Genomic DNA, 13,673 nt, shown 5'->3' with positions numbered 1-13,673 from the left:
TGTGGAGACATACTGAACATTTACATCCAAAACAATCCTTGAACGCTTCTGCTACCTTGAAAACACTTTAGTGTTGCTGGAACTGATGAATAATTAACAGAAATAAGCTCTGGATCCTGACACCGACCCTTCGCCTGGTTACGTAACGGCTTTTAAGAACATTAACTCAAGATCGGATATTAAAACGCAATATATATATATATACATATATATATATATATATATATATATATATATATATATATATATATATATATATATATATATATATATATATATGTATTTACAGGAAGTTCAAGACATAATAAGTTCATGACACATTTACTAAATGTATAAGTGGGAATCATGGCAAACAGTACTTCCCGGTATGCTTTTAGTTATTAAATAAATAAACATGACTGTGGGAAATGCATTTGCATCAGTCGTCATAGTAAGAATTATTTTAATTTATATTTGTATTAAACACACAGATGACACCTCTCCCACATATAACCTTTGTATTTAAACAATAAAAGGTGATGATTATTCTTCTGGTTAACATAGCCGTTGTTCTTTTACAGGACCAGTTTCCAGAGGAAAGGCCACAATTTGAAAAGAACACCCCGTGTGTGCGTGCTTCTGACGTCATTGCCGTCATTCCTGTCTGACAAAGGAGCTGGACGCTGATTGGCCACTGTAACGCCCTCCTCTCGCAGGTTCCCGCCTCTTTTAGTAATGCAGTCAGTGCGGTTCAAACCACTGGTGGCAACATAGGGGAAATCCCGTTTATCGTATTTTTTTAAATTTATTTTAAATTCCATTTACAAAGGTAAAGAAATAGTCGAGTATAATTCCTATGAAACAAGTTCACTTCGTGTAGTAGAGCAGTGAGCTCTAACGTGTTTCTGTGTCATCGGTACAGCGTAATGGACGAGCCCATCTTTTCTCAACCCCTCGATTGCTAAACTTCCGTGACTCACGAGGAAAAGAGTGATGTAACTTTTGCCGGTGTACCGGCTTTCTGTTACCTTCAGAGAAGAAAAGGAAGTTTCACCTGTGAGCCAACGCGGACAAAAAGGACATTTGTGTGAGTTCCCCCCCGGAACTTGACCGTTATTTCTCCTGGTTACACTCGGTACAGTCAGGAATGAATCCGTCTCGCCGCTGTTCGGCTTTTCTCAACCAGCTGTGCGTGTCCTCCTCTCGAGGGGGGCCGACGACCCGGAGGCCGTTTACCCCGGGAACACGCTGCTGTCAGCCCGCGGGAGGAGCAGCGGGCAAAGGGCCCGGTCCTCAGATGAAGCCCAGCGGGACACCCGGCACCGCGGCAGCAGGTAACTGGACTCCTCAGTATTCATCCTCTCATTCATGTATGTATGGATGTATAGATGTATATGTATATATATATATATATATATATATATATATATATATATATATATATATATATATATATATATATATACATACATACATACATACATACATACATACATACATACATACATACATACATACATACATAAAATCCCGCAGTTCTAGAAGATGTGACGGGTCTTTTTGTTGTCTGACTCCTTTAAAAACACTTCGCACAGGATGCCAAAACACACAGCCAAATTGTTATATACTCTGTATCCTTCATTATCATATGCATCCATATATATATACTATATACATATATACCATATACATATAGCTCCTCTCTGGCGTTAACTAGAATTGCTTTTTTTTCTTCAGCCACGGTGCCGGCAAACACTCCTGCTGCTTACAACCCACTTCTATTTATTCCTTCTCTAAAACTAGAGATACAGGATGTTCTTGAAGTTCTTAAGCAGTTCTGTCTGGTAATCCTGACACTGCAAACTGGCTGCTGAACAGCCCGATCTAGTGGTGATGCATGGGGCACTGCAGGTGTGTAACACCACCAGATTGCTTGCCAAAGCCTCGTTTCCCTCGAGGAAGAACGATCCAATACAAAGCGGACAGCTGACTCGGGTCAAGGTCCCACAAGGACGAGGGTTAAATTGGTGGAAGTTACACTAGGTTTGATATTGTTTTATTCAATGTGAATTAACGCTGCAATAACAGAACGTTTGGGCAACTGTTGGGACTTTGGAGGCGGAGATGGAATAAATACAGTGTCTGATGAATGCAAATGCAATAAATTTGAACTTGGCAGATTAAGGGACGCTCTTTAAAATGTTCCTTTTATTTTTTGGGGGGTTGCAGAAAAAAGGTTCTCTCGCCCGGTGGGAGGTTGATGAATAGTGCGAGCTTGTTTTGTGAACACTTGCCAAAGACAACATCGACGAGCATGACTTATATTAGAGAGCCGGCTGGCAACAGCTGCCGAAACCCAAGCCCGAGTATGTCCAGGAAAAACTGACACTGACCTTTTTGTTATGAAATATTGAGCTTTAGAAACTTGCGCTGGTGAAACTCGAGCCGGTCAGGAACCGCGGTCAAAGTCTTAAAGCGTGTCCAAGCAGGTCGAAGTGTTCCCGAGTTAAAGAAAAGGGGTCAAGTCGCATGCGTGGACATCCTCACGTGGCAAAACGTCGCCTTAAATTAGCTTCTGGTAATAGTTCCTGTGTTTTGCTGGAGGCTAAAACTCTTAATCTAACATGTCGATCTTTACTGGCCTCCGTGTGTAATGGGATTGGGGGTCAGGCTGAGTTAGGTAACCACCACAAGGTATGGATCAAGGGGACCGCGTACCAAACGGGTACGTCAGAGGACCGTTGTCTTCCACCAAAAAGGGAAGTCCTTTGAGTCGGCTTCGACAGCAGCGCTCCAAGCTAAAAGCATGCGACTGATCTGAGGCCTGTTTGGACCGAGCCACCGGTAAAGAGCGCCGAGCTTTTGACGTAAATTGTTCACGGTGGCCAAACGGTGCTATTACAACCTCCCCGGGGTTTTGTTTGGAAAGAGGACATTTCTTTTGAGGTGAATTAACGTCCCAGACGCATGGACATTCACTATTTAAATGCATCCACAGTCCTTGTTCCTTCTTGTGATTGGGCCAGAAGGCTGGACGGAGAAGCTGGGAGGCGGGGCTTAAAGGAAACGCTGTAGTCCTCTTGCTCCACGTGGAAGATTTGAACCCGGGACCGGCCTCCAACACGGCAACCTTTGCAACCTCCTGCAGTACTTTAATCTAATTTGGCACTCTAATGATTCAGGGAATTGTCTTCGTGGTGTCAGAGGTGGAGAGATCGTGACCTGCATAAAACCCAGCACCAGTCTGGCTCATTACTCAACAAGCACCCACACACTCTGGTCCTGGAGCCACCAGGTATAAGCCCTGTGGTACCCCAGCATGTTTAGTCCTAATATTCTCCCTAAGGTTGTGGGGATGGTTGGTGGAGACGAATAGCTGCAATTTTCTTGATAGTAGTTAGCTTTCTGTGAGATGGATCCAGTACCGTCTGGTGGCAACGAACACGCAAATAGAAAGCAGGAAGTCATTTGTTACCCGGCACACCACTTTACTGCTTTTACTTCCTGGTTTTGCTTGGCTGCTTTCTCGAGGGAGAGAGAGAGAGAGACGAAAAGAGAGAGAGAGAGAGAGAGAGAGAGAGAGAGAGAAAGAGGCCACAGCGTCATTGAATGAGTCGGTTCATGACTGAGTCATCCTCTACATCCGGCAGTCATCCGGACCGCCTTGTGAGTGTCACGCTGTCTCCTTCCTGGCCTGCATCACAGCACAACGCCGGCTCCAGACTCCCACGAGGAAGCAGGCAAAAAGGGACGAGAGGAGAAGCGCGTTAGGGAAACAACCAGGCGGGAAACGGTGTATGTATACGTTGTATGTGTTGTAGTGTAGCTGCAGCTACGCGTTGTGTTGTTTTATTGAGACGTTAGTCGTCTGTTTTGAGGAGATCAGTTGGTACGTTTTGATTTTTTTACACCATGAAATCCTGTCGCGCCGGGAAAACGCTTGAGTTCGGTGTTCAAAATGTTTCCACGCTTGTTCCTCCACGGCTTATTTTGTGAGCTTTATGTCTCTAAACCTTGAACGCAGATGTCTGGTGAGAGTTGCAGCTCTCTTTTAGGCTGTCTCTCTGGACCCTCGTGTCACCATGGGGTCAGCATTCTAACCCCAAATCAGATTAGTCAACTAACCCGGTAACAACACACACTCTGTCTCTTCACTCCAGACACACACACACACATACCTCAGCTGTTAGACAACATGCCCATTCTTATTAAATGTTGTTGTCGCTACACAAGAGCACCTTCATGACCCCTCGCCTTTGTCTCCCCTCTCCAGTGTGTCTGATGGGGGGCGGCGGCAGCAGCAGGCGGTTGTTCGGTACGTTGGCCCAGCCGGAGCCGGACCCGGGTGAGCACCCGGACCAGGACCAGAACCGCATCGAGAGCGACCAGGACCAGCTGCTCCGAGAGTGCGAGGAGGCCCTGCAGAAGCGTCCGGCGAGGCCTCACCGGGACCTGGTCCCTCCCAGCGGCACGGCGCCCTGCCACCACAAGCTCCACCCACCCATTCGCATCATGCAGTGGAATATACTGGCACAAGGTGAGCTGCGGGAAACACCACCATGCTCGCATCCAGCTATGGGTGACTTGTTGCAAAAGACCGTACGGACACTTTTTGCAAAATGCGAAGAATCTGCATCCCCAGCCTGTAGTACCTCAGCCCTCCACTAGAGGGTTTAAGAGCCACTGCACTGAATGAGTTGAGCATGAAACATGAACGCCTCTTTCTCTCATTTCCAGCTCTCGGCGAGGGGAAGGACGGCTTCGTCCGCTGCCCACTGGACGCCCTCAACTGGCAGGAAAGGAAGTACCTGATCCTGGAGGAGATCCTCACCTACCGGCCCGACATCCTGTGCCTGCAGGAAGTGGACCACTACCACGACACCTTCCGGCCCGTCATGGCCAGCCTGGGCTACCAGGGCAGCTTCCTGGCCAAGCCCTGGTCGCCGTGCCTGGACGTGGAGCGCAACAACGGCCCCGACGGCTGCGCCCTGTTCTACCGGCGCTCGCGCTTCACCCCGCAGGCCACGGCGCACCTGCTGCGGCTGTCGGCCGTGGCGCTGCCCACCAACCAGGTGGCCATCGCGCAGACGCTGAGGTGCCGGCGCACGGGCCGCCGGCTGTGCGTGGCCGTCACCCACCTGAAGGCGCGCAGCGGCTGGGAGCGGCTGCGGAGCGCGCAGGGCGCCGACCTGCTGCGGCGCTTGAGCGGCATAACGACGCAAAGCGGCGAGGTCGAGCCTGCGGCGGCATCACCGGCCGTGCCCCTGGTCGTGTGCGGGGACTTCAACGCGGAGCCCTCGGAGGACGTCTACCGGCGGTTCAGCTCCTCGGCGCTCGGCCTGAACTCGGCGTACAAGCTGCTGAGCGCCGACGGGCAGACGGAGCCCGCCTACACCACCTGGAAGATCCGGCCGTCCGGAGAGAGCCGCGGCACGCTGGACTACATCTGGTACAGCCGCGACGCGCTGAGCGTGCAGCGGCTGCTGGACATCCCCACGGAGGAGCAGATCGGCCCCGACCGCCTGCCCTCGTACCACTACCCCTCCGACCACCTGTCGCTGCTCTGCGACGTCAGCTTCAGGGACGACGAGCCGCACAGGCTGATGTAGGCGGGGCCGAGGAAGCCCGGACCAATGGGAGCGCTCGGAAAACTTTGAGTTTGAGACAATAACTGGGATTTGATCGTCTCGTTACCTGCTGACACGGCAGCTTCGTACTTCCTCCTCTGAGCTCTTTGACCAACTGACTATTATTATTACATTAATTTATTATTCTCTGTACTTTAGCAATTGTTGATTGTTTAACCAACTGATATTGTTTTTAAATTAAGTCGTCTTTGACGGTTCTGCTGTGACTACAATAAGGAGAAATGTCAATATATATAAAAATATATATATATATTTCAAATAAAGGTATTTTTACTCCTATTTTCTTATTTATTTTTTGCTGAATTCACTGAAGAGTTTGTTGTTAAACTAATAATGGACATCATCAATCTTAAACCCGATGCAGAGGAGCCGCACAACGAGTTTCAGAAGTTGAGGTGATTGTTGAGTGAAAAGAAACCTCTGAACTGCCGTCTGAGCTTCAGGTGAACCGGTGACCTTAAAGTCAGTTATGCATGTTTATAAAAGTTAATATGAAGTAATAGTACGTCTTAGAGTCAAAGTATAGCAAGTCTTAAAGAGTAGCAGTATAGTACATCCTGAAGAATCATAGTATAGTACGTCAGTCATAGTACGTCAAAGAGTAATAGTATAAAAAGTAATAAAGAGTTGTAGTATAGTAAATAGAGTACATCAGTCATGTCAGAAAGAGTCATGGTATAGTACATTAAAGTACGACAGTCATAGTATATTAAGTAATAAAGAGTCATAGTATAATAAGTAATAAAGAGTCATAGTATAATGTCTTGAAGAGTCCTGGTACGTGATAAAGAGGTGAGGAGCAGCATGAGCTGCCCTAATGCCTTCACAGAGGAACATTCACAGCTTTCAGCATCACAACAACAACAAAGCATTTCATTTCTCAGAGCTGAAAAAGACGACGTCAGTCCGTCTGGATTCACATTTCTTTTTTTTTTATAATACATATTTCAGTAAAATCTACTTCAATACAATGATAGTAAAAGGGAAGAAAAAAAATAGTATATTATCCTTCAGATGTGGAGCCCAGCCTGTAGTTCTTTACTCTGGACAGACGAGCCCTCATCCCTTTTCTTATGAACTGTAGAAAACAGACAGACTGTTAGAAGGAGACAGACACGGGTCCAGACGTCTGGACTGAAGCGACCTGAAGTATCAAAAAAAAAAAAAAAGAAGCTTTTTACATTTCTGTTTACAAGTCTCGTCAGGCATTTATATTACGTTTGATTACAAAAAAAAGGACTTTCTTTTTACAATCTAAGGCTGCCCCCGTCTCCTCCTGAGCTCCGGCTGTCCCTTTTAATCCTTTGTGGAGACCAATGATCGGGCTACTCGTCTGAGCCAATCAGAGAGCAGCTCAGCACTGGGACTACTTTTTTTGGGGAGGGGAGAGAGGGGGGGTTGTGACGTGTCCGGCACTTTCCTCAGCAGTGTCAAAAGGTCACTTCCTGTACAGTCGGCCCCCTAGAGCACTCAGGAAGAAGTGGCGGCTGCTGCTGGAACCTCAAGTGCCGCTGCCGCAGCCGCTGTTGCTGCCGCAGACGCTGTTGCTGCCCCAGCCGCTTCGGGCTGACTGCTGAGGGGCTTCGATGTCTGGGTCGGGGTTTTGGGAAGGGAAGGGTGCGGCTGGTTGACCCGTATGGTGAGTTGCGGCAGTGGCTGGGCCACCGCCGCCGGTGCCGGCCGAGCCAGGACGAGGTGCTGCTGCTGCCGGCCCGCCGTCAGCTGGATGGCGGAGGCCTGCTTGTGCGCCGCCGGCTGCGCGCCGACGGGCTTGGCCTGGAAGAGCTGCGCGATCTGGCCGGACGGGTTGGACTGCATCAGCGTGGCGAGCTGGCTGGCCGGGATGGTGATGATGGTGATCTTCTCGCCGGCCTTGGAGCCGCCGGGCAGCATGGCCGGCAGCGCCTGGATGACCAGCTTCGGGGCGGTGCCGGCCGAGGCGTTGGCTACTGTCACCGGGAGCCCCGAGGCCGTGGTGAAGATGGAGGAGGAGTTCAATGTCACCTGACCCAGCGAGTTGGTCATGACCACCGGCAGCGCTCGGATGGGCCTGACGGAGGAAACGCAGGGAGTGTTGGGGACATTGTGAACATTTCCACGACTTTTACCCACTTAAAACCATACTTTTCATGACTTCTAACCAAATGTTCATGAGCAACCATTGTGTGAAATGTGTGTGTAAACAGTAAAAAGTGATAAAATGTAGTATTTAAACTAACAATGAGGATTTAAAGCATACAGTAAACCTTAAATGACTCAAATGAATGAGAGACAATAGTTTGATTAAAAAAATAAACATTTATATAGATGCCTGTATGTATGCTGCTTATATTTTGAGCCTCTTTCTTTTAAAAGCAGATTCATTATTTATAACTCTGCTTTAATGATTTAGAATTTTGGGATTTTATTTCCCTTTTTCCAAGGACTTTCCCAGGTTTTCCATGACCATAGGAACCCTCAGAGTTAATAGATGTGCAGTCTACAGCAAAACTTATAACTTATATCTCATGACACGACCCAATCCCAATAAAACCTACCATATCGTAAGTTAATCATATTTACATTGTTCCACATTGTTCCCGTGGTCACGCCGCTTCCACAAAGCATCCTATTGTTAACTCCTTTCACATTGTGACGTACCTGGCGGCGGCGTTTCCCCCGATGACGGTGACGTAGGTCTGTTGGTGCTGCGCGGCGACGGGGGAGTTGGTGCCCAGGCCGGCGACAGCGTTGGCGACGGCGTGCTGGTGCGCCGGCAGCTGGCCGGAGAGCACGCCGCCCTCTCCGTCCTCCGTCTCCTCTCCGTCCTCCTCGTCGTCGATCACCCGGATGTTTTTGGGCATTTCTTTGAACTGGTAGGCCAGCCGCTGGCCCTCCACTTTCGCCAGGATCCCGCGCTGGTAGTAATACCTACACACACATACACACACACCATATCAGCGCTGTGTGTGTCAGACGTGACGGAGACAGACTGCAGGGCGGCGGCGGCGTTGCTGACCTCAGGGCTCGGCCCATGGTCTCGTAGTTCATGTCGGGCTTGTTCTTGTGCTTCCCCCACAGCTTGGACACGGCCTTGGAGTCCACCAGCTTGAAGATGCCCTTCTCCCTCTGCATCCACTTGATGTACCTGGGACAGGTGTTCTTGTCCTGCAGCAGCTCCAGCAGGAACTCCCACAGGTAGGTGGTGTTGCCTTCAGGGAGGAGAGGGGCAAAGCAACATGAGAACTTGTACATCGTTAATGCAGAAACGATCGTGTCAGCTTTTGTCTCCAAAGAATTAGAGATGAGATACTATGTTGCAATATAAGTTCCGTATTATAAAGCACAATATTCAGACTGCAGGTCAGAGGCGGCAGCTAAACCGGGTCTGGGTCGAGTCCACATGGACTGGTCTCTACTGGTTCTGAGCTGAACCTTCATGACGTCATCTACTTTCACCAGAATCCAACCCGATGACGAGCTTTAAGAAGAACTCTGTGGTGGTCTGTTTACTGATCGTACAGAGGACCAGGACTACACTGAGACCGGTCCAGGACCAGATAAAAAGGTTCCTCACAGTCATTCTAAGTACAGTAATATAACGTAATGACATTGCTTCATCTCTCACTACACTCCAGCAAGCATCCAGGTGGAGTTTTTAAGCGCCGAGTGAAATGAGCGGCATGTTGTGGACTTCAGCGCGGGAACAAACCTTTGCCCTCCCTCGGCCTCTTCTTCATCCCGAGGTCGAAGGAGCCGTTGGAGGCGGGCTGGTTCGTCTTGGGCTTGCGTCCACCTGCAACCACCACACACACAAACACACGTGGAAAACCCAACGTGAACCTTCCTGCACCACAACCATCATGTCCATCTGGTGTGATGGTGTTGCGTTAAGTTGCACTGACCTCTCTTCCTCTTGACGGCCGGTTCACAATCTGGAGGGATGGGGAAGGACTCCTCTTCCTCCAGGGGGACGCACTCTGTCGACACCTCCACCACCGTCTCCATCATCACGTCCTCTGCTGGAGGAGGAAGAGGTCACAATGATCCCAGACAACATACTACACAGCACTTTCCTAAAAACTAGATCCTCGTCCTCTGGGCGTCGTACCTGCGTTGCGTTCGTTGTGCAGACCTCCGGGCGACTCCATGTGGAGCAGCGCCTCAGCCGCCTCGAAGGTTTTGTCGAAACACACCATGTCGTGACCGGACATCTCCACTGAGGGGGAGGAGCAGAGAGAAAAGGGGGAGGAGTCAGTGAATGAGCCGATGCACACGCCAACTAAAATTTGACTTAAATTTGACATAACGTCCGCTCCTCCCTTTGCGTTCCTCAGTGGTCGGATGTGAACAGTTAAGACGCTGTTGCTGCCAGCAGAGGGCAGTCACACACACACAAAGTTTTTTGTGACATGCTGTGTGTGTGTCCTAAAGCTGTAAACCTTAACCACTGTCTCTGTGTATGAATGAATACAGAGAGTGTCTAACTCCTGGATTAGATCATTTCCTCCACAGTCCTCTACCAATCCCTTCCCTCGAGCCTCTCACCCGTCTCCGACACCTCTGTGACGACCTCCTGCTCCTCGGCCACGTCCTGCATCAGGTACGTCTCGTCGTCGTACACCAGCACCTGAGCCGAGTAGCACTCCTCCACCTGAGCGCAGGGCACCTCCTCCACGATCACCGCCGGACAGCCTTCCTCCTGCAGCAGCACGCGCTCCTCTTCCTCCTCCTCCTCCTCCTCCTCCACATCTTCCTCGACCTCCACGCCGCTGCCCACGATCACAGCCTCGATTTCCTGCTGAACCACTTCCTCTTCTTCTTCCTCCTCCTCTTCCTCGGCGAGCTGCTGCTCCTCACACTGAACAGTTTGGAAAGAGAAGAGTGATTTTTAGTGAGGTGAAAAAAATAACTTTACAGGTTGATGAGGAATCTTTTCTGTCCTGGACTGACTGTGTGTTTTGTGTGCAGAGTGTAAAAGAACAACTGTGTTTACATTCACGTCATATTCTGTGTTGTGCCCTTATGACGACGACGATGATGATGAAAAAACACTATTCCTACAAAAGCAGCTGACATGTCTATACACGTTGAACACACAAACTGATTACAGCCTCCTTCTTTCATTCCTTCAACCAGCTTTTCGAAATATATTTCCGATATTTGCACATATTCTAAAAGTGGTTGCTGTCTTGAGCGAACTAACGGAGCATTGCATTGTTATTTTATTAGTCATGTACAGTACAGGAGCAAGAGCAACCCTGGGTTACATCGTGGGATTTTAGTCTCCCTACGTGTATCCCTTCAAAATAAAAGCCCCTTAAACATCAACCAAAACACTGCTTTCAGAGAACCGTTTGAAAACACAATAGCTTACCATATTTTATCGTAAATGTTCATATTTTTCTATTTAAAATCCAGTTTAATGATGTGCAACATTGTCTGTGTGTGTGTGTGTGTGTGTGTGTGTGTGTGTGTGTGTGTGAGACAAACACAAACAAACAGGTTTACCTGCTGCGGCTCCTCCACCACGGTGACATACTCCACGATGTTCCCTCCACCATCTGACACCACCACAGAGGTCATCACTCATTCCTACCGGCACAAGAAGGGACATGAGGCGGTGGGAGAAGAGGCGTGTGTGTGCGTGTGTCATGTGGAAGCCCCACGGCTCTTCTCATGACTTAACGCAAGCCCCAAAACACACGCAATTACACAAGGAAACCCCGTACTGTCTGCTGAGTGCCAGCACGACTCACTGTACGACTCGTGTTTACATCCTGAGCGGCTCTGCAAGTCTCCCGTCTGGAGCTACAACGGCTGACGTCAGAGCTGCTAGCTAGCTAACTATCTAGTTAGCTAAACAGCTAGCTAGCCGCTTACTTTACTTTAACTTGGCGAACCGGACTTCACTCCCGCAAACATCACGGGCGTCCCCCTCCCGCTCGCGTCCGGTGACTTTTAGTCCCGTCGCACATTATTCGTGCCGCGAAAGCCAACCCGCGCTGCGCACTCTCTTTTAAAAAAGAGGCGCAAACGACGCAGCGACATGCTAGCTAGCACGAAGTTCAGTTGACGTTAGCACAAGGGCTAGCAAACATTGACAGCGCGTTGAGCGTACACACAAAACTAGCTTGGTTTGGTGGAGTCGTGCTCCGAGCCGAGCTCTACCTGAGCCCGCGGGTGTTGTTATTGCAGTGGGTCCCCCTTACCTTGTTTTGCTTTGGCTTGTCAAAGGAAAGGAAAAAAAGCTCCTCCACGGCTAATCGCTACCCGGGCCTCGCGTCAGCCAAGTTGTCGAGGCCAAAAAAGTGCTTCCTTTAGCTCGCATAAAACCCGCGTTAGCGCGTCGTCCGTCCCCCTGCGATCCGCTTTGCCAACACCTTGTCGTCGTCCTGCGGCGAGATGTGGAGAGAGAGCGAGGCAGAGGACGCGGGCCCCCCGAGAGGTTGTGTTTTGATCGCGGCTCGTTCGCTCTTGCTATCCGCTGTAGCTTTCCGGCGCGTCGCCTCTTTTGCTGCGGCGGATCCAGGCGGGTCAGCGCGCGGACCGCCGTGACGTCACGACGCAAAAAAACAAAAAAAACACACGCACACAAAAACCCACGACAACAAAAGGTGCAACGCAACCTCGTATGTACGATTTTATTTCCGTGAGATGTAAACTCGTAAGTCCTTGAGTGGAATAAAAATCACTAATCTACTCCAATAAATAATTTACAAAAAATATGAATGAAATAATAATAACAATACACAAAAACAATGGGCGCAACTCCTATGGAAGCCCATTTCCGGAACACAAAAAAAAATAAAACCAAAAACATAACAAAAAATAGGACCAAAAAAAATAAAAAATAAAAATAATGAACGTAAAAAAAGAGGATTCTTTTTTTTTTGGTTCAAATTTTTGGGGTTTAACGGAAAAAAAAAAACCTCAACAAATTTTTTTTTGTCCAAATTTTTTTTTTTGGTTCAAATTTTTTTCTGGTCAACGGAAAAAAAGGCAATGGAAAAAAAACATTTTGTTTTGTCCTATTTTTTTTTGGTCAACAAATAAAAGGCAAAAAAAAAGTATTCTTTTTTTTGTGCCCTAATTTTCTTTTTTTTTCGGTTCTATTTTTTTTGGGTCAACGAAAAAAGGTAACAAAAAAAAAAGTCCTAATTTCTTTTTTTTGGTCCTAATATTTTTTGGTCAACTTTAAAAAGGCAACGGAAAAAAAAGTATTCTTTTTTTTTTTCCCAATTTTCTTTTTTTTTTCGGTTCTAATTTTTTTTGGTCAACGAAAAAAAAGGCAACGGAAAAAATATATATATATATATTTTTGTCCTAATTTCTTTTTTTTGGTCCTAATAGTTATAGTATTTTTTGGTCAACAAAAAAAGGCAATGGAAACTACTTTTCCTTTTTTTTCTACTTTTCCTACTTTTCTTTTTTTTTCAGTCCTAATTTTTTGAGGTCAACAAAAGAAAAAAAAGTCTAATCAATTTTTTTTTGTTAAATTTTTTTTTGTTTTGGTCCAAATTTTTTTGGGTCAACGCAAAAAAAACCATATATATATATACATATTCTCCTAATTATTTTTTGGGGTTCAAATTTTTTTTGGTCAACGAAAAAAAATGCAATGATAAAAAAAATTGCTGGGTTGAAAGATATGTGCAGCGCAGAGAGTATTAATGTAGAAAACTAAATTTAAGCAATAGAGAAGCGCAAAGATGCAAAGTGTGTTTAGTTTTTTTACCGGATCCCCGTTAGCTGACGCCTTAGCCTTATTCTCCTGTGAAACAAACAACTGTCACTGGTTTCAACACAAAAATCTGTATTTAGTTTGGGAACCGTGATGTTTGACCTCCACTTTCTAATCAGGTTCACTCTTGAAAGCGAGTGTATGTTTGTGCGAAATTTGAGGAAATTTGCTTTTGACGCAACACATTCAGGAGAATGGGACGGCCGTGAGGTCGCAGTGACCTCGACTTTTGACCTTTTGACCTCCAAAATCAAATGTGTTCATCTCACTGCATCCGGGGCGGACGTGTTCGTCCCTTATCCGTCAAAGCAGCTCGCAACAGT

At 47.6% G+C, this 13,673-nt stretch overlaps 2 protein-coding genes across 3 annotated transcripts; one reads left to right on the top strand and one right to left on the bottom strand.

The window, feature by feature from the left end:
* The first annotated feature begins 788 nt into the window (after positions 1 to 788).
* Positions 789 to 5,871, top strand: LOC137792502 (nocturnin-like). Its single transcript, XM_068588234.1, has 4 exons — positions 789 to 808; positions 902 to 1,313; positions 4,253 to 4,516; positions 4,717 to 5,871. Exons 2-4 carry the CDS (start codon positions 1,127 to 1,129, stop codon positions 5,586 to 5,588), a joined length of 1,323 nt encoding a protein of 440 aa, XP_068444335.1. The 5' UTR covers positions 789 to 808; positions 902 to 1,126; the 3' UTR covers positions 5,589 to 5,871.
* Positions 5,872 to 6,542: 671 nt separating this feature from the next.
* On the bottom strand, positions 6,543 to 12,135 carry LOC137788772 (ETS-related transcription factor Elf-2-like). Of its 2 annotated transcripts, none has more exons than XM_068581851.1 (9): positions 11,819 to 12,135; positions 11,118 to 11,201; positions 10,155 to 10,467; positions 9,718 to 9,825; positions 9,512 to 9,628; positions 9,319 to 9,402; positions 8,626 to 8,818; positions 8,268 to 8,537; positions 6,543 to 7,677 (listed from the first exon to the last, which is right to left on the bottom strand). In XM_068581851.1, the coding sequence occupies exons 2-9, from the start codon at positions 11,190 to 11,192 to the stop codon at positions 7,098 to 7,100; spliced, it is 1,740 nt and encodes a 579-aa protein (XP_068437952.1). In that variant the 5' UTR covers positions 11,193 to 11,201; positions 11,819 to 12,135; the 3' UTR covers positions 6,543 to 7,097. The 2 variants fall into 2 exon arrangements, with proteins under 2 accessions (XP_068437952.1, XP_068437961.1); XM_068581860.1 differs by having other exon boundaries at positions 9,512 to 9,625.
* Positions 12,136 to 13,673: the final 1,538 nt, after the last annotated feature.

Source organism: Clinocottus analis, unplaced genomic scaffold, assembly GCF_023055335.1.
Source record: "Clinocottus analis isolate CAN_PGR_092001 unplaced genomic scaffold, fCliAna1.0.p SCAF_10, whole genome shotgun sequence".
NCBI classification, from domain to species: domain Eukaryota; kingdom Metazoa; phylum Chordata; class Actinopteri; order Perciformes; family Cottidae; genus Clinocottus; species Clinocottus analis.
The sequence above is the reverse complement of the archived record's forward strand: the minus strand, read 5'-3'. Positions and strand labels throughout refer to the sequence as shown.

Bases quoted from the DNA above. Each gene is read 5' to 3' on its own strand.
- LOC137788772 (XM_068581851.1), bottom strand. From the start codon at position 11,192: ATGACCTCTGTGGTGGTGTCAGATGGTGGAGGGAACATCGTGGAGTAT. The intron at 10,468-11,117 runs GTAAACCTGTTT...CAAACTGTTCAG, and splicing joins TGGTGGAGGAGCCGCAGCAG to TGTGAGGAGCAGCAGCTCGC. The intron at 7,678-8,267 runs GTACGTCACAAT...TTCCTCCGTCAG, and splicing joins GGGGGAAACGCCGCCGCCAG to GCCCATCCGAGCGCTGCCGG.
- LOC137792502 (XM_068588234.1), top strand. From the start codon at position 1,127: ATGAATCCGTCTCGCCGCTGTTCGGCTTTTCTCAACCAGCTGTGCGTG. The intron at 1,314-4,252 runs GTAACTGGACTC...TCCCCTCTCCAG, and splicing joins ACCCGGCACCGCGGCAGCAG to TGTGTCTGATGGGGGGCGGC. The intron at 4,517-4,716 runs GTGAGCTGCGGG...TCTCATTTCCAG, and splicing joins GTGGAATATACTGGCACAAG to CTCTCGGCGAGGGGAAGGAC.